Source organism: Oncorhynchus mykiss, chromosome 7 (assembly GCF_057628025.1).
Source record: "Oncorhynchus mykiss isolate SJ-2025 chromosome 7, ASM5762802v1, whole genome shotgun sequence".
Classification (NCBI taxonomy): domain Eukaryota; kingdom Metazoa; phylum Chordata; class Actinopteri; order Salmoniformes; family Salmonidae; genus Oncorhynchus; species Oncorhynchus mykiss.
This window is the reverse complement of record NC_143028.1, coordinates 3,457,110-3,482,735: the sequence shown is the minus strand read 5'-3', so window position 1 is coordinate 3,482,735 and position 25,626 is coordinate 3,457,110. Positions and strand designations below refer to the sequence as shown.

The 25,626-nt window shown below is 43.2% G+C and overlaps 2 protein-coding genes across 4 annotated transcripts in view; one reads left to right on the top strand and one right to left on the bottom strand.

Moving 5' to 3' along the window:
- LOC110527301 (uncharacterized) overlaps nt 1-16,785 on the bottom strand; it is a 40,196-nt gene extending 23,411 nt beyond the window's left edge. Inside the window, exons 1-13 of one of the 3 annotated variants that reach the window (XM_090239807.1) lie at nt 16,428-16,785; nt 10,316-10,564; nt 9,867-10,085; nt 9,520-9,536; nt 9,240-9,272; nt 9,064-9,096; nt 8,583-8,636; nt 8,281-8,373; nt 7,787-7,864; nt 5,822-5,866; nt 5,652-5,705; nt 4,855-4,908; nt 109-162 (exon numbers count right to left, since the gene is read on the bottom strand). In XM_090239807.1, the coding sequence (XP_090095933.1) occupies nt 109-162; nt 4,855-4,908; nt 5,652-5,705; nt 5,822-5,866; nt 7,787-7,864; nt 8,281-8,373; nt 8,583-8,636; nt 9,064-9,096; nt 9,240-9,272; nt 9,520-9,536; nt 9,867-10,085; nt 10,316-10,564; nt 16,428-16,518 (1,074 nt within the window). In that variant the 5' untranslated portion in view covers nt 16,519-16,785. Of the gene's footprint in view, nt 1-108; nt 163-4,854; nt 4,909-5,651; nt 5,706-5,821; nt 5,867-6,590; nt 6,617-6,746; nt 6,780-7,786; nt 7,865-8,280; nt 8,374-8,582; nt 8,637-9,063; nt 9,097-9,239; nt 9,273-9,519; nt 9,537-9,866; nt 10,086-10,315; nt 10,565-16,427 lie in introns of those variants that run through there. The other 2 variants (XM_090239808.1, XM_090239809.1) reach the window with 2 other exon arrangements.
- A 189-nt stretch (nt 16,786-16,974) lies between these two features.
- On the top strand, nt 16,975-25,065 carry LOC118941097 (pejvakin). The gene is made up of 6 exons (XM_090239817.1): nt 16,975-19,940; nt 20,167-20,362; nt 21,496-21,637; nt 21,969-22,086; nt 22,330-22,473; nt 24,234-25,065. Exons 1-6 carry the CDS (start codon nt 19,730-19,732, stop codon nt 24,539-24,541), a joined length of 1,119 nt encoding a protein of 372 aa, XP_090095943.1. The 5' UTR covers nt 16,975-19,729; the 3' UTR covers nt 24,542-25,065.
- The last annotated feature ends 561 nt before the right edge of the window (nt 25,066-25,626 follow it).

Below are 25,626 nucleotides of genomic sequence, written 5' to 3'. Positions count from 1 at the left end.
AACACTCATTTGATCTGCAGTGACTGAGAAAGATATTTCATGCAGATAATTAGTTGTTTGAAGGCTGACAGATAGTTGGTTTCAGTTGAAAGACAGTTTGTTACTTACGGCAGATCCAGCGGCTCCTTTATCTCCATCTATTCCGGTTGGGCCAGATTCTCCCTGTGAAGGGAAAACATCACGTTCACATAGCATTCTCAGCTGCTAGAAGACATTACAGTACAGGTAGGTAACAAATAGTTGTAATTTTCACTCTCTCAGATATAGACAAACAGCATTTCCCTTACAACAAAAACATTGCGGTTTTGAAACTGCAGTAAAAGTGAAGTAACTGCAGTCAACTGTGGTATTTTGGATGCAGTGATTGCAGAATAACTGCAGTTATACTGCACTGTAACTGCAGTTACACTGCAAAATTACTGCAGTAAATGTATTTATTTATTTTGGATGCAGTATTTGCAGCCCACTACCGTTATACTGCATTCTAACTACAGTTATATACAGTATATATATATATTTTTTTACATTTATTTTATTTTATTTCATCTTTATTTAACCAGGTAGGCTAGTTGAGAATAAGTTCCCATTTACAACTGCGACCTGGCCAAGATAAAGCAAAGCAGTGCGACACAAACAACAACACAGAGTTACACATGGAATAAACAAGCGTACAGTCAATAACACAATAGAAAAAAAGAAAGTCTATATACAGTGTGTGCAAATGTTGTGAGTAGGTATGGCAATTAATAGGTCATAGCAGCGAAGTAATTACAATTTAGCAGATTAACGCTGGAGTGATAAATGAGCAAGTAGTGATAATGGTGTGCAAAAGAGCAGAAAAGTTAATAAAAACATAATGGGGATGAGGTAGGTAGACTGGATGGGCTATTTACAGATGGACTATGTACAGCTGCAGTAATCGGTTAGCTACTCAGATAGCTGATGTTTAAAGTTAATGAGGGAAATTTACGTCTCCAGCTTCAACGATTTTTGCAATTTGTTCCAGTCACTGGCAGCAGAGAACTGGAAGGAAAAGCGGCCAAAGGAGGTGATGGCTTTGGGGATGATCAGTGAGATATACCTGCTGGAACGTGTGCTACGGGGTGGGTGTTGTTATCGTGACCAGTGAACTGAGATAAGGCGGAGCTTTACCTAGCATAGACTTATAGATGACCTGGAGCCAGTGGTCTTGCCACGAATATGTAGAGAGGGCCAGCCGACTAGAGCATACAGTTCGCAGTGGTGGGTGGTATAAGGCGCTTTGGTAACAAAACAGATGGCACTGTGATAGACTACATCCAGTTTGCCGAGTAGAGTATTGGAAGCTATTTTGTAGATCACGTCGCCGAAGTAGAGAATCGGTAGGATAGTCAGTTTTACTAGGGTAAGTTTGGTGGCATGAGTGAAGGAGGCTTTGCTGCGAAAAAGAAATCCGATTTTAGATTTGATTTTGGATTGGAGATGTTTGATATGAGTCTGGAAGGAGAGTTTACAGTCTAGCCAGACATCTAGGTATTTGTAGTTGCCCACATATTCTAGGTCAGAACCGTCCAGGGTAGTGATGCTAGTCGGGCGGGCGGGTGAGGGTAGTGAATGGTTGAAAAGCATGCATTTGGTTTTACTAGAGTTTAAGAGCAGTTGGAGGCCACGGAAGGAGTGTTGTATGGCATTGAAGCTCGTTTGGAGGTTAGTTAACACAGTTTCCAAAGAAGGGCCAGATGTATACAGAATGGTGTCGTCTGCGTAGAGGTGGATCAGGGAATCACCTGCAGCCAGACCGATATCATTGAAATATACAGAGAAAAGAGTCAGCCCGAGAATTGAACCCTGTGGTACCCCCATAGAGACTGCCAGAGGTCCAGACAACAGGCACTCCGATTTGACACACTGAACTCTTGTCTGTGAAGTAGTTGGTGAATCAGGCAAGGCAGTCATTTGAAAAACCAAGGCTATTGAGTCTGCCAATAAGAATGTGGTTATTGACAGAGTCGAAAGCCTTGGCCAGGTCGATGAAGACGGCTGCACAGTACTGTATTTTATCGATGGCGGTTATGATATTGTTTAGTACCTTGAGCGTGGCTGAGGTGCACCTGTGACCAGCTCGGAAACTGGATTGCACAGCAGAGAAGGTACGGTGGGATTGGAAATGGTCAGTGATCTGTTTATTAACTTGGCTTTGGAAGACTTTAGAGAGGCAAGGCAGGATGGATATAGGTCTGTAACAGTTTGGGTCTAGAGTGTCTCCCCCTTTGAAGAGGAGGATGACCCCGACAGACTGGTAATATAGGTTGCAACAATGGCAGCTGATAGTTTTAGAAAGAGAGCGTCCAGATTGTCTAGCCCAGCTGATTTGTACGGGTCCAGGTTTTGCAGCTCTTTCAGAACATCTGCTACCTGGATTTGGGTGAAGGAGAAGCTGGGGAGGCTCGGGCAAGTAGCTGCGGGGGGACTGTTGGCCGGGGTTGGGGTAGCCAGGAGGAAAGCATGGCCAGCCATAGAGAAATGCTTATTGACATTTTCGATTATCATAGATTTATCGGTGGTGACCATGTTACCTAGCCTCAGTGCAGTGGGCAGAAAGTCCCAAAAAGTTTTGGGACATTGTAAAGTCCATGGAGAACAAGAGGAGGTGCTCTTGTTCTCCATGGACTTTACAGTGTCCCAAAACTTTTTGGAGTTAGAGCTACAGGGTGAAAATGTATGTTTCCTGACTGACTGCGTGTATTGGTTCCTGACTTCCCTGAACAGTTGCATATCGCGGGGACTATTTGATGTTATTGCAGTCCGCCACAGGATGTTTTTGTGCTGGTCAAGGGCAGTCAGGTCTGGAGTGAACCAAGGGCTATATCTGTTCTTAGTTCTAAATTTTTTGAAAGGGGCATGCTTATTTAAGATGGTGAGGAAATTACTTTTATAGAATGACCAGACATCCTCGACTGACGGGATGAGGTCAATATCCTTCCAGGATACCTGGGTCAGGTCGATTAGAACGGCCTGCTCGCAGAAGTTTTAGGCAGCGTTTAACAGTGATGAGGGGTGGTTGTTTGACCGCGGACCCATAGCGGATGCAGGCAATGAGGCAGTGATCGCTGAGACCCTGACTGAAAACCGCAGAGTTGTGTTTGGAGGGCAAGTTGGTCAGGATATTATCTATAAAGGTGCCCATGTTTACGGATTTAGGGTTGTACCTGGTGGGTTCCTTGAGGATTTGTGTGAGATTGTGTAGGGGGTGCGTACTGGCGGCAGAGAAGTCAGGCGCAGGAGAGTAAAAACTGATTTCCCACGGCACAGTTTAATAAACAAAACCACCGTAAACAGAACAATAAATCAATGGGTAAAACAAAACCAGTTACACACCAGCATAACGTGCACAAGCACTACAATAAACAATTCCGGACAAGGACATGGGGGGAACAGAGTGTTAAATACACAACATGTAATGATGGAGTTGAAACCAGGTGTGTGAGAAGACAAGACACAACAAATGGAAAATGAAAGGTGGATCGGCGATAGCTAGAAGACCGGTGACGTCGACTGCCGAACGCCGCCCGAACAAGGAGAGGGACCGACTTTGGTGGAAGTCGTGACAGATTGAGGGCATCTAGCTTAGATTGTAGGACAGTGTACAGTGTATATTACAGTGTACTGCAGTTATACTGTACTCTGACTGCAATCCTTTTTTGTATGGGTTAAACAGATGAACCGCACTTCAGAAAGGTAAACAAACAGCAGTCCAACATAATGTGAAACTGATTCTGGATAGGTGTGTAAGCCTAAATGTTCACTGCAGTAAAGTTTGATGTAGAACAAAGGTTAAAAAAATAAAATCTAAGTCTCCATGTTGGGTTTGCTTAAGTGACATGCCCGAGAAACTGGTGTTTGGAGGACATGTTGCCATGGTTCTTCTCGGGCCTTCGAACCAAGCCAATATATCCTCCAAACTGTCACGCCCTGGTCTTAGTATTTTGTGTATTCTTTATTATTTTGGTCAGGCCAGGGTATGACATGGGTTTATTATGTGGTGTGTTTTGTCTTGGGGTTTTTGTAGGTATTGGGATTGTGGTATAGTGGGGTTATCTAGAAAAGTCTATGGTTGCCTGAAGTGGTTCTCAATCAGAGGCAGGTGTTTATCGTTGTCTCTGATTGGGAACCATATTTAGGCAGCCATATTCTTTGAGTGTTTCGTGGGTGATTGTTCCTGTCTCTGTGTTTGTTTGCACCAGATAGGCTGTTTAGGTTTTTACGGCACGTTTTGTTAGTTTGTTCCTGTGTAGTTTCTTTATTAAAGAACCATGAATCAAAGTAACCACGCTGCATTTTGGTCCGCCTCTCCTTCACCGCAAGAAAACCGTAACACAAACACCAGCTTCAAAGGCATTACCACCCGTTGTATAATCCCGAACAAAAATGTGTTAGGCAGTTTCGTGTTCTCTAATAGCCAAGAGGTTTAACTTGGCATTCTACCATCTCCGATAAAAGTTATTAAACGAGTTAATGACACAACATGGCATGTTAGACACAACCGGCGCCTATCATTCAAATGTATTTATAAAGCTCTTTCCATCAGCAGATGTCACAGTGCTGTACAGAAACCCAGCCTAATACCCCAAACAGCAAGCAATGCAGACGTAGCACGGTGGCTAGGACTAATCTGCACTAATCTTACTACATACTATGAAGGAACATATGCAGAAAGCAACCAATATCAACATACTAGGCTCATTCATACTCAGAAGACGTCATATCTAATGCAGGTTGTTCCTCACCACTGGCCCTATGGGTCCTGGTCAAAAGTATTGCACTATATAGGGAATAGGGACACGGCCGATGTCTGTTGGAGTGTAGAGTACTTACATCTGGTCCTGGTTTTCCTGGTGGGCCCTCAGGTCCTCTGTGACCAAAGCCACCCTGTATAAAAACATGTCCAATCACACACAGTCAATACAACATATAGCTCTGGTGTAACACCTCAAGACAGACTGTGATTGGTAGATCACCGCAAGACAGTGTGTGATTGGTAGATCTTGGTGTAATACATCAAGACAGTGTGTGATTGGTAGATCTTGGTGTAACACCTCAAGACAGTGTGTGATTGGTAGATCTTGGTGTAACACCTCAAGACAGTGTGTGATTGGTAGATCTTGGTGTAACACCTCAAGACAGTGTGTGATTGGTAGATCTTGGTGTAACACCTCAAGACAGTGTGTGATTGGTAGCGGAGGTAGTTCAGTGATCGAAGCTGGTGTGATGATGATAACTTTGCCTGAGAACTGAAGACTTGTGTTAGCTCCCTGAGAGTCAGTTGACTCAGCCGCGGTATGATTTTTTATTGAGCGGATGTTCAGGAACATAATTACAAATCATTTGTAGACTACAAATTGACATCAAGAAGCCCAAACAGATCATTTCTCACCTTGCTTACATTTGAATGTGATCACAAACTGTTTAATGCGATCAGAAACTGTTTAACTCTATATTATGCCCACATAAAGGGCTTAGGCCCTTTTTTTGTTGAGTTAGCTCCCTGTGCTAATGCCTAGGCTTTAGCTCAATGGGCTAACAGTCTTCAAGCATGTAGGTGACCAGGATTCAAACCCAGTCAAAAAAGCATCAGAGAGATGACTGATGCAGAGATTATGCATGGTTCTTACCATGGATCCGGGGTCTCCAACGTCTCCTGGGGCCCCCTGCCCCCCTGTAGGGCCCTACAAGACAGGGAGGAAAAGGAAATGATCACATATCTGTCTGTTTACTTACAGAAATGATCTCCATTAAGAATTGATGTCTGAAAGGTAGATATAGTCAGCCATCTTTGACTTACTGGTTGACCGGACTGTCCAGGAGGCCCTCTTGGTCCTGCCTCACCCTAAAATATACATGGAGACAACATACAGGGGTGTTAACCCTGGTGTCCTGGCTAAATTCCCAATCTGGCCATCAAACCATCACGGTCACCTAATAATTCCCAGTTTACAATTGGCTCATTCCTCCCCTTCCTCTCCCCTGTAACTATTCCCCAGGTCGTTGCTGCAAATCTGAACGTGTTATCAGTCAACTTACCTGGTAAAATAACAGATTAATAAAATAAATAAATAAATACAGAGACAGAGTAATGAGTAATATAGGCACAAACCTAAAGGAACTGTCATTCAATCAAGCCCGCCAAAGACAATGTATTAGACAGGATGCAGCTGAGGGGAGGACGGCTCATAATAATGTCTGGAACGGAGCAAATTCAATGGCATCAAACACACGAAACACATGGAAACCATGGAAACCGTGAAACTAATTCCGCTCCAGCCATCAACACGAGCCTGTCCTCCCAAATGAAGGTAACACCAGCCTCCTGTGGTAAATACTCTACAGTATGTCTTTCCTTGTTTACAATCTACTGCCCATGGACACACACACCTAGCAAGGACTACCATGCAATGAGGTTTGTTTGGGACTTTTTTGTAGAGGACAGCAGATTTAATAGTAACTCGCCCTGTTGCCAGATATCCTCCCCATCATCCCAGGTGATTTAATAGTAGCTCACCCTGTTGCCAGATATCCTCCCCATCATCCCAGGTGATTTAATAGTAGCTCACCCTGTTGCCAGATATCATCCCCATCATCCCAGGTGATTTAATAGTAGCTCACCCTGTTGCCAGATATCCTCCCCATCATCCCAGGTGATTTAATAGTAGCTCACCCTGTTGCCAGATATCCTCCCCATCATCCCAAGTGATTTAATAGTAGCTCACCCTGTTGCCAGATATCATTCCCATCATCCCAGCTGATTTAATAGTAGCTCACCCTGTTGCCAGATATCCTCCCCATCATCCCAGGTGATTTAATAGTAGCTCACCCTGTTGCCAGATATCCTCCCCATCATCCCAGGTGATTTAATAGTAGCTCACCCTGTTGCCAGATATCCTCCCCATCATCCCAGGTGATTTAATAGTAGCTCACCCTGTTGCCAGATATCCTCCCCATCATCCCAGGTGATTTAATAGTAGCTCACCCTGTTGCCAGATATCCTCCCCATCATCCCAGGTGATTTAATAGTAGCTCACCCTGTTGCCAGATATCATTCCCATCATCCCAGCTGATTTAATAGTAGCTCACCCTGTTGCCAGATATCCTCCCCATCATCCCAGGTGATTTAATAGTAGCTCACCCTGTTGCCAGATATCCTCCCCATCATCCCAGGTGATTTAATAGTAGCTCACCCTGTTGCCAGATATCCTCCCCATCATCACAGGTGATTTAATAGTAGCTCACCCTGTTGCCAGATATCCTCCCCATCATCCCAGGTGATTTAATAGTAGCTCACCCTGTTGCCAGATATCCTCCCCATCATCCCAGGTGATTTAATAGTAGCTCACCCTGTTGCCAGATATCATCCCCATCATCCCAGGTGATTTAATAGTAGCTCACCCTGTTGCCAGATATCATCCCCATCATCCCAGGTGATTTAATAGTAGCTCACCCTGTTGCCAGATATCATCCCCATCATCCCAGGTGATTTAATAGTAGCTCACCCTGTTGCCAGATATCATCCCCATCATCCCAGGTGATTTAATAGTAGCTCACCCTGTTGCCAGATATCATCCCCATCATCCCAGGTGATTTAATAGTAGCTCACCCTGTTGCCAGATATCCTCCCCATCATCCCAGGTGATTTAATAGTAGCTCACCCTGTTGCCAGATATCCTCCCCATCATCCCAGGTGATTTAATAGTAGCTCACCCTGTTGCCAGATATCCTCCCCATCATCCCAAGTGATTTAATAGTAGCTCACCCTGTTGCCAGATATCATTCCCATCATCCCAGCTGATTTCTCACCGAAGCCTGCTGCCATTTGAGAGACCAGCTGACCCTGGGGGGGAGAGGAGGACGGTCATTCATTCATTATCACCACGGTGTGGAAGTTCTTCACTGGTGACCACAGACTCCGTATGAAGAGAATAGGTGCAGTGTTCCCCCCCTCAACTGGACAGGTACAATGAGAAGAGGGATAGAAAAGGTTTGGAAGCTCTGAGCTATCCCTACAAGCCCCCAAGTCTCTTCATGTTACTTACTTTGATGTTTTGGGGTGAAAAAGATTTCAGGTACAGTAAGCACATTCGTCCAAAAAGCTAAACAAAATACAAAATGGCTGTATTTTTTCCAAAACCAACCCTCTCAGTCAGTTTACTAACAAGTGTAGGGAGGGAAATCACTTTTGACCAGAAATGAAGGTTACAGACTGCACCAGTGAAGAGTCGGGCTGGGGAGACAGACAGACAAACTCACCCCAGGGTGTGAGGGCTGGCCGGGGGATCCTGGCTCACCAGGGTTCCCTGGGACTCCTGGTTCCCCGTCGATGCCAGCTGGGCCCTGTAAACCCTGGATTTTAGGAAACATATGCAAACACATGAGTGACAGTATTGAACGTCACTACTACAGAGATGATTCGACATGTCTACCAGATTCAACATATGAAGGTACTGAAGAGCAGTGAGTTATCTCAGGATAATTTGTTAGTCCTCGGTCACATTGAATCGCAGTATTGTAAGACGCTTCTCTAGATGTAAATGTCATGGTGTTAGACATACTTTTCTGCCCTTGAAACCAGTGTATCCTCTGTTCCCCTGAGCCCCGGGAGGACCCTGAAACATTGACACAGATAACAAGAAAACATGATCACTTCACATGATATTTTACACTAGCAGTAGTGTCTTCCCACTGTAGCTGTGGACAGAGACCGCAGTAGTAGCATCAGCTAACCCTCCTTGGTTACTGACACTCTATAGTACCATCTAGTGTGGTAAAGGGAATCTGACTGAAAATTAGGAGGGGAGTGGCCAGCCAAACTTCTATACAGTATACCAGAGGAGGCTGGTGGGAGGAGCTATAAGAGGACGCGCTCATTGTAATGGTTGGAATAGAATCAATGGAATGGAGTCAAACACATTGTATCCATGTGTTTGATGTCATTGGTACAGTTCCATTGATTCAATTCCAGCCATAACAATGACCCGTATGAGAAACTTCTAACATAATCATGTCAAATAATAATGTCTACAGAGTGCTCACCATTGGTCCGGGTTGACCTACTGGCCCCACGACCTGGAAACAAAAAACAAACAAAAACACTTATAAAAGTGACAGTATGATGTTTTTGATAACAGTTGTCATAATAGGTGTCAAAAGTCATGTGAATTGTTAATTAACAGATGCGCTGTCTCTGAGAGGTATAAACACAGACTTACGTAAGGGATATCACCAGGTTCGCCTTTCTGACCCTGGAAATCAAATGCATCACATAACAATGTGACAATCAGCTCAGCTATTCAGGTAGCCTGGTTCCAGATCTGTTTGTGCTCTTACCAACCCCATTGCTCATTGTCAAGCCAAATACGTGTATGACAATGAGTGACAAGGAGTTGGCGTGACAACACAAACAGACGGGCTCTCAGGCTAATATTCAGGGGTGTGTCCAAGTAAAAATTGGAAAACCGAAGATTGAGAGTATCTTTTATCATTACTCACCTTGAACGCCATCATTTCTTTGAGGAAGGGAAAGGAAGAAATCAGATTTTAATGTAGATCTTTCATCCTTAATTTGACATGTGATCTTCAATGACTTGATACTGTGTTATATGTTGAAACACTATGAAATCTAGTATGTTTTCCCCTCTTATCATCAGTCAGTGAGACACCTCCAGGGGATCCAAACTTAATCGCTACGTTTCACACTTGGGTTTCCGTGCAACACCTTGCAGTCACAGTTCGTCTGAGGTAATGATGTAGACATGTGAGCCCCGCCCTTTAGACATATAATTCATATATATGTTTAAGCATGTATGTATGTATGTATATATACATATATATCTCACCTATCCTCCTGTTAGCGCTGGAGAAGCTGTCACACACGGGGCAGCACTCTCCCTCAGGGATGGTCACCTTCTCACAGTTCCCCACCATCTCACACTGCACCTCCTCACAGATGGTGGTTCCACTGTCACACACACACACCCTGCACGGCTCTGGGGTCCACATGTCGTTGTGGGCGTACACCTGCCCGTTGTCCCTGCAGGTCTCATCCTTCTTCTCGTCTACTGAGTCATGGAGATTGAAGAACAGAATATGAATCAGACATAGGTCCTATTAGAAAATACTGAGAGAACTGAGAGGATGTAGTGAGTCTGAAATTAGAATGTTGTAAGAAATGTAACAACACCATTAATCAAACACCATTCCATCATGACCATGAGGAATAATTATCTTAGTGGGCACTTGAAACTGTAAAACATGGATCAATGTAATGTGGTGAGAATGTAGTCACCTGTTTTGATCGTTGGTAGCAGATTATCCCAGGTAGTAGCCTGCTGGCCCTGGGTTCCTGCGGCCTCAGAACACACAGGGCAACATTCTCCCTCAGGGGTGCTGGTGTCCTTACAGGCTAGGTCTTCACATCGGATGTCTTCACAGGTAATAGTCCCCAGGTCACACACACAGATCTTACATGGCTCCGGGTTCCAAATCTCGTTGTTGCTGTAGACTTTGCCGTTTTCGGCACAGCTGTCTTCGTGCCCTGCCAGAGCAAGTAAACAGCATTTACACACGTATCTTCACATGTTATGTCCTCAACCCATATGAGGTAAGAGGTAGAATAACCCTCTACAATAACACCAGGAAACAACACCACCATGTTTCTGGGATTTTCAGAGATGACAAAAAACATGAATTATCATTTCTGGCCAATAGAATCAAGGGGATGTTTAGGAGGCCTGATGAGGGATGAGAGTTTTTAAGGACCATGTGACCTGATGAGTGTCCATGTGACTGAATTATTAGTCTAGTAAATTGTGTGTTTCTTCTATGGCCACTAGGTGGCAGACTGAAGAGAGAGAACACTGTCCCAGAGTGTGACAATCTCACATTTACTATAATGTGGACAATGTGGTGTTGGTGTCATTGTGTTTAGGTACACGTCCGAAATTCTGTTAAATCAAGTATAGCTCACTTGCCACAAACTCGCCAATGCGTGAAGCGTTCAGTTTAGGGTTTTTATGAAGAATATAACACATTAACACCGTCTCAGATTGTCCCCTGGATAGAATGTCCTGACCTACTCTTTATGAGTAGGTCAGGACATACTCATACCTACTCTTTATGACCTACTCTTTATGAGTAGGTCAGGACATACTCATACCTACTCTTTATGAGTAGGTCAGGACATACTCATACCTACTCTTTATGAGTAGGTCAGGACATACTCATACCTACTCTTTATGAGTAGGTCAGGACATACTCATACCTACTCTTTATGAGTAGGTCAGGACATACTCATACCTACTGTTTATGAGTAGGTCAGGACATACTCATACCTACTCTTTATGACCTACTCTTTATGAGTAGGTCAGGACATACTCATACCTACTCTTTATGAGTAGGTCAGGACATACTCATACCTACTCTTTATGAGTAGGTCAGGACATACTCATACCTACTGTTTATGAGTAGGTCAGGACATACTCATACCTACTCTTTATGAGTAGGTCAGGACATACTCATACCTACTCTTTATGAGTAGGTCAGGACATACTCATACCTACTGTTTATGACCTACTCTTTATGTTTCTATCATTTTCAGTGAAGCTCTTCATTGTCAAAATGTGAAGTTAAAGGTTTTTCCTCCAATGTGTAATTATGAATCTTGGAAGAAGCTCATACCAAGGGTGTAGTTGCGTAGGGTGATTGCTCACCATAAGAGCAATTTCACAATTTTCTATGACAAAATAGGAAGTTCGTCATTATAAATCATTACATTACTTATCAAAATTACATCTCCCCAGTTGTCATTTGAAGTTGTGAATTCTAGGCCCACATCTAAATATAGTCGACATAAGTACTGAGTAAGACAGTGACGTTATGTAAGTCCAAACCAGTAATATAGACTAAGAAATCAGACTTTCCATTCAGGTTCTGGGCTTGATGTTATTTTTGTACCTTTATATATAGGTGCCTACATTGCTCTTCCCACTTCAATGAGATCCCTGAGACTAAAGTTCACTGACGATAAGAGGAAGATGATACACAGCACGATGACACAGAACAGAAGCTCTTTTCACAATTCATCTGTGAATCGGGGAAACATCGCTCCAATACAGATGCTGCCTGGAAGCAAGAAACAACCCAAGCACCTCCCATGGCATTATCTAGGCGGGGTGGTGGGGCCTCTGTTGGAAACTAAGGGAGTGAAACTAGGAGAAACACTGACCACCTGCTGCAGTGCTATATGTAGTATCCTTGCGGAATCTCACTTTTATAAACTTAGCCCGTTTTATATGAAAAACGTAACTTCTAAGTACTCATTATGTGGGCGAGCTTCTCCCCAAGAGAGAAGCTACTTTTCAAAAGCAGGAGTTATTTCAGGGAAAACCACAGCGGCCTATATTATAGGTTATGCTTAGCATGTGCCTGTGGCTGGGCTGTATTTCTGAGCCAGCCATGAGATGCCACACCCAGCTAACTCCACAGCCATGGAATCTAAACGCTTCATCATATGGACCAACTTCCATTTACAAAATGTTATAACATTATTAAGTCAGCTGTACCCAAGTGAATAATGTAAATGAATCAATAATATGTATATTGACTTCACCAACCCGGGTGTTATTATTAAATCCATTATATTCAGAGTGTTGATCACTATAAAAGTGAGGCCTGTGGTTACTGTAAATTTAATCCATTTGTGGTTTGCACATGGACCAAAACACCGTTCCTCTTCAGTTAATTATCCAATATGGCCGCCTGCTATAACTTCCCACTACACACTGACCTTCATGTCACTGTGTTGCTCAGCTGTGAAGTCAGGTGAAAGTGATCTTGGTGTTATATTATCAAGCACTATCACACATTGTCCAATAGTATACTGTTTTACAACTACAGAACATGGGGGAACATTTTGGAAAGTATGGTTTTCATGTCTTTTTCACTGTAGCGTTAATCTGCTCAAACAATGCACCACAAAAGGTTGTTGGCTTGGGGAGGACGGGCTCGTTGTAATGACTGGAGCGGAATCAGTGGAACGGTATCAAATACATCAAACACATGGTTTCCATGGTTTCCAGGTGTTTGGTGCCATTCCATTTGCTCCGTTCCGGCCATTATTATGAGCCGTCCTCCCCTCAGCAGCACCCTTACTACACAATACCTGTGACTTTTTACACTAACACGTTTTCTATAGCAACATGGGCCTAAACCCCCGAGCAGCAGGTGTGACCTACTGGGTTTGAACTCAGGTTGCCTGCCTGCAACAAGTCTGCTTCCACCCGCTGAGCTAAAGCCTAGGCATCAGCTTGGTTGAGCTAACATCTATCTGGAGTTCACCTATCGGATAGGATTAAAGACATAGATATAGAATGAATAGAACGAATTAATAGGACGAATCATTGACTTGAACGGGAACTCCCGTTCTATTCATTCTGTTTCTATGCATTTCATCTTATCCGATAGATGTAATCCGGACAGATAACTTTTAAAAAGCCGGGCCCAGGTGGCAGGTAAAGTTAGGCCTACTTATCACCTGACTGACCTGTCGCTACACAAGCAGACACAAAATGACAAGGAGAGAAACCAGACTCAATAATACGTTTTGTTCCCCACATCAGTAACTTACATCCTTCGCTGTTCAAAGACAGCATACTCCTAAAGGGTTATAGGCTTTGTGGATGCCGACAGTATGAAGCATATTCATACCCAGCATGCATCATTTCACTGGGTGTGTCCGGTCGCTCTCTGGCAAACCCCTAACCAAAATCAGTGGCCTGTTTTGGTCCGTCCCCACATCATTATGGCCACGGCGCTCTACAACCCTTCATTCAGCCTTGCACTGAAATAGCCCAGCCAGTCAGCCAGCCAGTCAGCCAGTCAGCCAGCCAGCCAGCCAGCCAGTCAGCCAGCCAGCCAGTCAGCCAGCCAGCCAGTCAGCCAGCCAGCCAGTCAGCCAGCCAGTCAGCCAGCCAGTCAGCCAGCCAGTCAGCCAGTCAGCCAGCCAGTCAGCCAACCAGTCAGCCAGTCAGCCAGCCAGCCAGCCAGTCATGCACACAACACCACTTTAACACGTAGTCTGTCTAAGAGGGATGTATTTTTGTTGCTGTTATTGTAGAGAAGAATTTGTTCCTAACTGACATGCCTTGTAAAAACCAAATAAAAATATGGATTCTATCCATGTATGTATGTTTGTATCCAGACATTTCTGAGAGAACCTATCCCATTCGTTTTATTTGAACACTTTATTTACTCTCTTGTAAAAAGCTACAATATGAACAATGAGAAAACAGCATCCATTAAAAGTGTTGATTTTATTTTCTGTTTTTTGGGGGGTGTGATGTTGAGTGCAAGGCCAACGTGGTCCAGAGACTGGGTGGCCTGTAAACTGGACTGAACCTGCTGTGAGTGAGCGGTATGATGGTACTTATAAAACAAACCACTTCCTACAGTAAAAAAAATAAAGACACATTTTAGTACTTTATATTTCATCGTGAGAAAATAATTGTGATATTGAGGCGTGTAAACTGAACACAAACTTAAAACAAAAAAATAAAGAAAAAGAAAATAAAAAATAGAAAGATAGAAAAGGAAATATGAACGTTGCTTATACAACACCTATAGATGTTCAATAAGGCCCATAAAAGTATTAAACACATAAAAGTGTTGCATCCTCTCATTGACATGCTTGGTCTATCCTGAGAAGGGTTGCAACAGTAGGGTATATTACTCTAAACGTTCGAGTACTTTACCAGTAAACTAACAGAATGTTGGTAACTTTCAAGGAATATATGGAATCTTATCAGATGACATCTAGGGGCCTTTTTGGGTACTTCAGATTATAACAGGTGTCTGTAATTATCTCTGTCCCTCTGTGTGGCTTATCACATGTAAAATATATATACAGTATATATATATATATATATATATATATATATATACATGTCTAATAAGATGACTTTTAAAATAAAAAAATGGAATGACAAAACTGTAAAACATCTGAAATATAAACCTTAGTGAATATCATTTGTGTTTAATGAGGGTTGTTTCAGCATGAAATATTATGTATATATTTTTACACACTTGTATTTATTTTACTATGTCAATATGTCTTTGTTGTAAATGTTTTGTGGCCAAACTGGTGGCAGTTGTGAAAAAAGACAATAGTTGGAAGAGTTGCAGAGTTAATGCCATTGTTGGTTAGAGGCTTTCTTCATTAATTATGCTCTTTTCTCTTGAACCATGTGGTCTATCCACTAGAAACTCATGGACAATATGGACACAGATATAAAAAAATGAATATTATATATGAATATATATTTTTTTTAGTATTCAAGTATACATCACCAAAGTTACCATAGATTGCCATAGATCACTGAAGATTCCAGTAACTTTGTTATTTTACGGGTAGCTTTGCAACCCTAATCCTTTGTTCCCAGAGGGACTTTTACAAAATGTGTTCCCTGTGGACTCAAGATCTCCATGGAAAAACAGTAATTCCTGTACTCTGCTGCAGTTCTGTGGAACGGGTTACCAAGCAACCTGAAAACTGTCTTCAGAGAAAAGCTTTAAGGTGCCACTTAAATAATATCTGAGAAATAGTGTGTCGGTGTGATTAGAGGTGTGATTAAAGGTGTGATTAGAGGTGTGATTAGAGGTGTGATTAGAGGTGTGATTAAAGGTGTGATTAAAGGTGTGATTAGAGGTGTGATTAGAGGTGTGATTAAAGGTGTGATTAAAGGTGTGATTAGAGGTGTGATTAGAGGTATTCTTTGATGAGGCGACTCCTAAACGGGCACCTCTGTGCTGTTGATAAGGTTGATATAGTAGTAATTGATTTTACAGTAGTTTTTAAATTGCATTGTGTGTGATGTGTCAATCTTGACCACCCACCATCTACCTGCCGAAGAGGACCACAGCAGTCCACCACAGTGGACGCATCATAATACCCATAAAAACAGGGTTTTTCCACCATTAATTTTCCACATTGTGAATTCTACAAAAAATTCCAATGAATAGTGTGTTTGGTGTAGGCTTAGCTTGGCATGACGTTTTGATAGCCTGGTCTGTGTTTGGTGTAGGCTTAGCTTGGCATGACGTTTTGATAGCCTGGTCTGTGTTTGGTGTAGGCTTAGCTTGGCATGACGTTTTCATAGCCATGTAATTCTCTCTTGGACAATTTTATCAATTATTCAATTCAATGTGACATCTGTAATGTCGTCTGCGCCTGACACAGCCTACGACTTCTAATTATTAAATCAATTAAATCAATCAATTAAAAAAATGTAGAACAAAAAGTTAAACACATGAGCAATTCATATCACTCAGTACAAGCAATAGCAATCAACACAATCATCCGTCAGTCAGACCATAAGTCATGCAGTGCAGCCCCGTCCACTCACCTAGGTTGACATCCTGGCTGGTCACTGTCAATACCGGAAACAGAGATATAGCCAGACATAGAATAATCCTGGAGAGCACAGAGGTGGCCATGTCTGCACCTGAGACAGGCACCTTCCCAACACACGTACAGGGCAGAGAGGAAGACGAGAGGAGAGGAGGATGAGAGAGCTAGGCTAGCGTTGCAGTGCACAGTACCATCCAGTAATATCCAGGTAGCCTTGAGAAGAGAAAAGAACTGCCTGAACTAGACCAGAGAAACAGTCTCTCTCTCTCGCTCTCTCTCTCTCTCTACTTCTCTCTCTCGCGCCACCTCACTCTCTCTCTACTTCTCTCTCTCTCTCTACTTCTCTCTCTCTCGCGCCTCTCTCTCACTCCCTCTTTTAAAGGGTTGTCTAACCTCTAATTTTCTTCCTTTTTTCCTGTGCTCTCAGTCTCAGACAGCCAGCATTCAGCAGATTACTGAAAATAGAATCCGTTTCTGATTACAGATGACATTATAGTAACAGTAAAAGGCCCTATATATAGGATGTCATGTGTGTCATCCTAGAGCTCTGACGAGGAGGAGTAGTAGGAAGGATCGGAGGACCAAAATGCAGCGTGGTATGTATCCATAATATAATTTAATGAGACTGAATACAAAAGAACAAGAGAACGGGCGGGCGGCTCTGGCAGCTCAGGACAGACGGGCGGCTCTGGCAGCTCAGGACAGACGGGCGGCTCTGGCAGCTCAGGACAGACGGGCGGCTCTGGCAGCTCAGGACAGACGGCGGCTCTGGCAGCTCAGGACAGACGGGCGGCTCTGGCAGCTCAGGACAGACGGGCGGCTCTGGCAGCTCAGGACAGACAGGCGGCTCTGGCAGCTCAGGACAGACGGGCGGCTCTGGCAGCTCAGGACAGACGGGCGGCTCTGACAGCTCAGGACAAGAGGGCGGCTCTGGCAGCGCTGGACAGGAGGGCGACTCTGGAAGCGCTGGACAGGAGGGAGACTCTGGAAGCGCTGGACAGGCGGGAGACTATGGAAGCGCTGGACAGGCGGGACACTCTGGCAGCGCTGGACAGGAGGGAGCACCTAGAGGGAGGAGACGGAGAGACAGCCTGGTGCGTGGAGGAGGCACCGGATGGACCGGACCGTGGAGGCGCACTGGAGGTCTCGAGCACCGAGCCTGCACAACCTGTCCTGGCTGTAGCCCGGCCAGTGCGGCGGGGTGGAACAGACCGCACTGGGCTGTGCTGGCGAACTGGGGACACCGTGCATAGGGCTGGTGCCATATACCCCGGGCCGAGGTGATGCCGGCTTCATAGCACCTGGCCTAATGCCCACTCTAGCCCGGCCGATACGAGGCGCTGCAATGTAGCGCACCAGGCTAGGCCTGCGCACTGGGGACACCGTGCGCCTCACGGCATAACACGGTGCCTGCACGGGGAGTTGGCTCAGGTCTCCTACCTGACTTAGCCACACTCCCCGTGTGTCCCCCCCCCCAATACATTTTTGGGGCTGCCTCTCGTCCCTGTTGCGCTGCCGTGCTAACTCCTCATAATGCCACCTCTCGGCTTTGGCTGCCTTCAGCTCTCCCCGGGGGCAGCGATATTACTTGACATTGTGAAGGCATTCACAGACGTTTATTCATTCCATGTCCCCATATGGTCATTTGCACAGTAATACGTATTTGTGTCCCGCTTGTCTTATCTCTGTAATAGCCTACCTGGGTAGTCATTCTGACCTTTAGAAAGGACCTTCTATTCCTGGTCTGTGTTCATGGACCAGTGTGAATACAGACATAGTTTGCACTGTGGAAACCACACCCATTTCCCACTTTTTAAAAAGTCTCATAAATAAACATTACGTAACATTTCCCAGCCAAACAGCGAAATTACAAGGAAGGCAAGGTCATAACATAACATATCCTGTATGACCTTTGGGTGGGGAAAGCCTTGGTCTAGAAGTATTAACCTCCCTGTAACATGTAGACTAGTCTATTATTGGTACCAGACACAACCACAAGAAATGTACATTTGAACATAGACACCATAAAGACCACCACTCTTCTTGCTATTTGTCATGCTAGTTCACAACACAGGAAGCAGATGTTTCACATGCTACTCTGCTATTTGTCATGCTAGTTCACAACACAGGAACCAGATGTTTCACATGCTACTCTGCTATTTGTCATGCTAGTTCACAACACAGGAAGCAGATGTTTCACATGCTACTCTGCTATTTGTCATGCTAGTTCACAACACAGGAACCAGATGTTTCACATGCTACTCTGCTATTTGTCATGCTAGTTCACAACACAGGAAGCAGATGTTTCACATGCTACTCTGGTACTTGTCATGCTAGTTCACAACACAGGAACCAGATGTTTCACATGCTACTCTGGTACTTGTTTCATTAGTCCATTGTTGATATAGTCCCGAGTGGCACAGTGGTCTAAGACACTGCATCTCAGTGCTTGAGGTGGCACTACCGACACCCTGGTTCGAATCCAGGCTGTGTCATATCTGGCCCTGATTGGGTGTCCCATAGGACGGCGTACAATTGGCCTACATTGTCTGGGTTTGACCGGTGTAGGCCGTCATTGTAAATAAGAATTTGTTCTTAACTGACTTTCCTAGTTAAGTAAAAAAATGCATGTCAGCAATCAAGTTTTCAAGATATAGAACTTTCATCATGTTGACTGTATCATACCTTCTGTATTATGAAAGTTAAATGTCTTGAAAACCAACAACATTTGGGACCACACCAATAGATAGCTTTTTGGTGGAGTTTTCCTTTGAGTTGTGTAACCCTGATCCATTTAAATTTGATCAGATTCCCTAACCAGCTACAATTAAACTGTTGATACTTACACCAATATCACTTTTCAGCGCTCAGGGCAGCATTATTGATAGACATCTAGGGCCTCAAAGACAGAGTAGCACAGGAAGTACTGCATAACCCATTGGTGAGCTCACTGGTCACATGACAGGAAGAATGAAGGCAACTACCTGTCCAATCACGTTATGGGACAGCTTGTCCCTATATCCCCTTACATGGTGTCTCCATTATTCATTAGCCCTGAGCTGCACAGCTGAATGACTCTACCTGTTTGAGAGACATCTATTCAGAACAACTGTCCACCTGTGCAGAACTTCCCAATGTGAACTCACCAAAGACAAGAAAAAGAGGAAAAACGTGTTTAATAGTGTAAACTAAAGGATTCACATTTGCCTGGACAGCGGACACTTACAGTATACCTGTTGCTGCCTTGCATTTCCAGCAGTGACTCCTGCACCCGTCTGCTGTTCCTTGGTCACCGGTATGTTCGCTGCGGCGACTAAGAACTTTGTGAAGCAGGTGGGAGACACAGGTCGGTTGATCCCTGTACCGAGCCTGAGTGAGGCTGACCGCTACCAACCCCTCAGCCTGGTCACCAGGAAGAGGAAGAGACACTTCTGGAAGAAAACCAAGTACGCCTCAACCCCCTTCTCCCTGAAAGACATCCTGGTGGGGGAGAAGGAGATCACAGCAGGTAGAGTCCAGTGAGGGGAGGAATGCATGTTTATCAGCAGCTATTAACGCCTATGTCATTCATTATAGAGCATTATAGAATAGCTTATAAGGTATTATAATGAGCTTATAATGCATTATAACTGTCTTTCACTTTGAAAAAGTAAATCATGTGTTTCTGCAGATGTAAAGCTAGTCTCATACAATATCAGCTGCCTTTAACAATGCCTTTTATTCCATTCAAACAGGGGTGTCGTCGTACCAGCTCCTGAACTATGAGGACAAGTCTGACGTGGCCCTGAACGGCAGATTAGGGAATCACCTGATGAACGACGTGGGGTTCAACATCAGTGGTTCAGACTCTGTGGCTGTCAAAGCATCCTTTGGGATCGTCACCAAACACGAGGTAGAGGTCCCAACTCTGCTCAGGGAACTCAACTCCAGGTACACTGCAGGTGGTGGAAAATAGCTTAGAATTTAATCAATTTCATTCTGGTTTTGTTTCTGATAAGATATTACCAAGGGTCATAATGGTGATGACAAACAACTAATATGTCAGGTTAGTTAATACATAACTACAATGATTAAATGTCATTATTTTGACATAACTACAATGATTAAATGTCACTATTTTGACATAACTACAATGATTAAATGTCATTATTTTGACATAACTACAATGATTAAATGTCATTATTTTGACATAACTACAATGATTAAATGTCATTATTTTGACATAACTACAATGATTAAATGTCATTATTTTGACATAACTACAATGATTAAATGTCATTATTTTGACATAACTACAATGATTAAATGTCATTATTTTGACATAACTACAATGATTAAATGTCATTATTTTGACATAACTACAATGATTAAATGTCATTATTTTGACATAACTACAATGATTAAATGTCATTATTTTGACATAACTACAATGATTAAATGTCATTATTTTGACATAACTACAATGATTAAATGTCATTATTTTGACATAACTACAATGATTAAATGTCACTATTTTGACATAACTACAATGATTAAATGTCACTATTTTGACATAACTACAATGATTAAATGTCATTATTTTGACATAACTACAATGATTAAATGTCATTATTTTGACATAACTACAATGATTAAATGTCACTATTTTGACATAACTACAATGATTAAATGTCACTATTTTGACATAACTACAATGATTAAATGTCATTATTTTGACATAACTGCAATGATTAAATGTCACTATTTTGACATATAGAGAGCTTGGGACTATAAGGTTCTATCTGTATTTTAGTCAACATGTAGTTATTGAAACAGCCTTGTTCTGTTCAATGTTCTCTACCTATACAGTAGTCTAAATACCTCAGTTCAAAATTGCTGACACCATTCAAACCAATGAGGTTTCAGAACTTTAAAGCCAATTATCTCAGAATCATCTTTCTCCAGATGGAACCAAGCTGTCGATGTTCTAATGAGACCATGTTGGTTGTATATACTGTATATTACACCTGGACAGTAGAAGTCTTTCTGACACAGGTTTGTGTTCTGGTTTCTTTCCACTATAGGAAAGTGGATCTGGATCACTGTCTGATTCGTCAGTCCAAAGAAAGTGGGCGGAGTGTTCTCTGCATTGTCATGGAGAGCATCCGTACAACGCGTCAGTGTTCTCTCACTGTCCACGCTGGCATGAGACGGACGACTATGAGGGTAAATACACACCTACACACACAGTACACACACACATACAATACGCACACCTACACACACGGTACACACATGGTACACATAAGGGTACACACACCTACAAACACACAGTCCACACACACACAGCACACACACACAGTACACACACACATACAGTACACACACCTTTACACCGTACACACACACAGCATACATACAGACACAATACACACACCTACACACCACACTCACACACAGTACAATACACACAGAAACACTGACATCTGACACTCTCAGCAGGTAATGGTTGAATGGATGAATGCCCTGTCTCACCTATCTGACTGGTGTTCTACAGTTTCAGATTGATGATGGTCAAAACCCCAAAGGTCGAGACAAGGCCATAGTGATCCCAGCTCACACCACCATCGCATTCAGCATCTTTGAACTGTTTGTTCGATTGGATGGACGACTTGGTGAGACAACCACAACAAACACACTTACACTCACTCACTCACTCACTCACTCACTCACTCACACACTCTCTCTCACACACACACACACACATACACACACACACACACACACACACACACACACACACACACACACACACACACACACACACACACACACACACACACACACACACACACACACATACACACACACACACACACACACACACACACAAACATAGTTCCCCTTCTCCTGATCAGATATCTGTGTAAGCCCTGAGTCGTTGGGCGGATTTGAGAAGGAGCTGATCAGAGAGCAGCTGGGTGGTTTCATTGGTCGATTCTCTATGGGACGGCTACGCAGGTTCCTGTCTGGGATTGTGTACGGAAACCCCTTCAGAGCAGGTGGGAACCTTCCTTCATCTCTTAACCTTTTACTGCAGTGGGCTGAATCTGGGTCACACAGAGTGATTCTTTGTAGTCTTAAACACATCTACTTTGAAACAAAAGTATACACCTCACACACATAGTTATGGGCTTAAAAAAATAGAGTTGAAATGCATCCCAAAATTACACTTTAAATACATCACAGAAGACTGAAATACTGTCAAACAAAACTGTTTGACATATACGAAACACAGGATTGTCTGTGTTTAAAAAAACAAACATGTTTATTAATTATGAAATTATAAAAATATGAATGAGGCCACTAGGTCATTTGACTGCAGGAAATGGCTACACCTCCTCCTGTTCTTATCGTAGAGTAAATCTAAAAGACTAGAACAATCTGACCTGATCTTACCTGTATAATGCTCTATAAAGAAGGTACAGCTCCCAAAGTGGTCTGATCTTACCTGTATAATGCTGTATAAAGAAGGTACAGGTCCCAAAGTGGTCTGATCTCACCAGTATAATGCTGTATAAAGAAGCTACAGCTCCCAAAGTGGTCTGATCTTACCTGTATAATGCTGTATAAAGAAGCTACATCTCCCAAAGTGGTCTGATCTTACCTGTATAATGCTGTATAAAGAAGCTACATCTCCCAAAGTAGTCTGATCTTACCAGTATAATGCTGTATAATCTTAAGGATCCGCCCCTTTTTCACCTAAAATGACACACACATACCCATGAGCTAACTGCCTGTAGTTCAGGACCTGAAGCAGGATATGCATATTCTTGATACCATTTGAAAGGAAACACTTTGAAGTTTGTGGAAATGTGAAATGAATGTAGGAGAAAATAACACATTAGATCTGGTAAAAGATAATACAAAGAAAAAAACATGTTTTTTGTTTTGTTTGTACCATCATCTTTGGAATGCAAGGGAAAGGCCATAATGTATTATTCCAGCCCAGGCACAATTTAGATTTTGTCCACTGGATGGCAGCAGTGTATGTGCAAAGTTTTACACTGATCCAATGAACCATTGTATTTCTGTTCAAAATGTTGTATCGAGACTGCCCAAATGTGCCTAATTGGTTTAATTAATAATTTTTCTAATTCATAACTGTGCACTCTTCTCAAACAATAGCATGGTATTATTTCACTGTAATAGCAACTGTAAATTGGACAATGCAATTAGATTAGCAAGAATTGAAGCTTTCTGCCAATATCAGATATGCCTATGTCCAGGGATTTTGTTTTTTTACTGACAACCTCATGCTAACCGCATTAGCCTACGTTAGCTCAACCGTCCCGTGGGGGACCCACCAATCCTGTAGAGGTTTTAAAGAAGGTACAGGTCCCAGAGTGATCTAATCTTACCAGTATAATGCTGTTTAAAGAACAATTGTTAGCTCCATATTGTTGAGAAGAATATACACCCAGGGATCCTAATAAAATACCAATAAAGAGTATAAACATATATAAACACAAACCAGTGAAGGCTGGTGGGAGGAGCTATAGGAGGAGTGGGTCATTGTAATGGAATAAATGGTAAGGCGTCACACGTGGTTTCCATATGTTTGATACGTTCCATTAATTCCATTCCAGCCATTACAATGAGGCCGTCCCCCTGTAGCTCTTCCCACCAGCCTCCACTGACACAAATGCTAGTGAAAGCACAGGGTAATGTAAAGATAATGAGTGAAAGCAAAATAATCCCTGCACATTTTCCGATGTTCCAGTGACACTCTTATCCTCATCCTTGCTTTCCCCTACTCAAGACGACAGGACGTTTGAGGAGCTCACCCACACCCACTCAGACACCTACATGGACGACGTAGTGACAGACTACTATGAAAAGGCAGCCAGCATGACGGACGTCTCCTCCACCTACCTGAGAGGGGACTCCCACTCCCGTGTCAACCTCCTCAACCACAACATCCCCAAGGGCCCCTGTGCCCTGTGTGGCCGGGGCCAGACACCGAGGGAGACGGTATACGGCTGTCTGGAGTGCTCCTCCGGCGGGCACAAGTACGTCAGGCTACACGTGGTGCCTTGTTTCGACCTGTGGCACAAGACGCTCAGCTGAAGAGATGGACTCAGGAAGAGAGAGGGAGGAAGAGAGAGAGGTCATCCCTGATTAGGCATACAGTACCTAACTAATAGCCCTGTGCCATACTGACAGTCAGAAAACTGGGTCTGGCCAATGTCTGTAGTACTGTATCTTATTTGGAGCTGCCCTCCACTCCCCCTCAATGGATCCTCCCAAGTGACTCCCTCCGTTAGTCTACATTAGTCTCTACTCTTCCATCTCTATTCCAACTATTTCATCTACACTTGACCTTGTTTTGGCCTCATTCTGCTGGTTTCAAAGTGTGTCATCAGGTCTTTTGGGTCATCACCTGACGTTCAGTGTTTGTAGTGGGGTGTTTTGACCTCATCAGGTCAGTGGGACATTGTAATGGTGAAAAGAGAGTGAAGAGGCTGAAAATCTACATTCATATTGCCATGGTTACATGACATGGATTCTCCTTTGTTGTTATGTTTTTGTGACATTTTGTTTTCTATGGCTGGATTATTTATTTTTAAATAAAGATTGAGGTTTTCTCTGTAGCATAGACTGTATCTCTGTAGAGTCCTCGCATGTACAGTACATGGATCTTTCTGATTGGACGCTAGAGGGCTCTGTAAACATATCCAACAACTGTGGTTCCCGACAAAAACCACAAGGTGTCGATAAAGACCAACTCCTAGTTTTTTCTCCAGCTAACACCACTGTATTATTGAACTTGCTTTATCAAGTTGATTTATCAAGGGAGAAATTGGAGATGCCCCCGCAGAGAACCACTGGAGCTCAGTGGGATTATAGTATAGGTTTCACTGTCTTACATTCTGAATTGGTCATGAATAAGTCCATGGTGATAATTGGTCATGAATGAGTCCAGGGTATTATTGGTCATGAATGAATCCAGGGTGATTTATTGGTCATGAATGAGTTCCGGGTGATAATTGGTAATGAATGAGTCCAGAGTGATGATTGGTCATGAATGAGTCCAGAGTGATGATTGGTCATGAATGAGTCCAGGGTGATGATTGGTCATGAATGAGTCCAGGGTGATAATTGGTCATGAATGAGTCCAGAGTGATGATTGGTCATGAATGAGTCCAGGGTGA

Coding starts and splice junctions, on each gene's coding strand:
- LOC118941097 (XM_090239817.1), top strand. CDS start 19,730: ATGTTCGCTGCGGCGACTAAGAACTTTGTGAAGCAGGTGGGAGACACA. Junction 21,638..21,968: donor TGAGACGGACGACTATGAGG/GTAAATACACAC, acceptor GGTGTTCTACAG/TTTCAGATTGATGATGGTCA. Junction 22,087..22,329: donor TCGATTGGATGGACGACTTG/GTGAGACAACCA, acceptor TCTCCTGATCAG/ATATCTGTGTAAGCCCTGAG.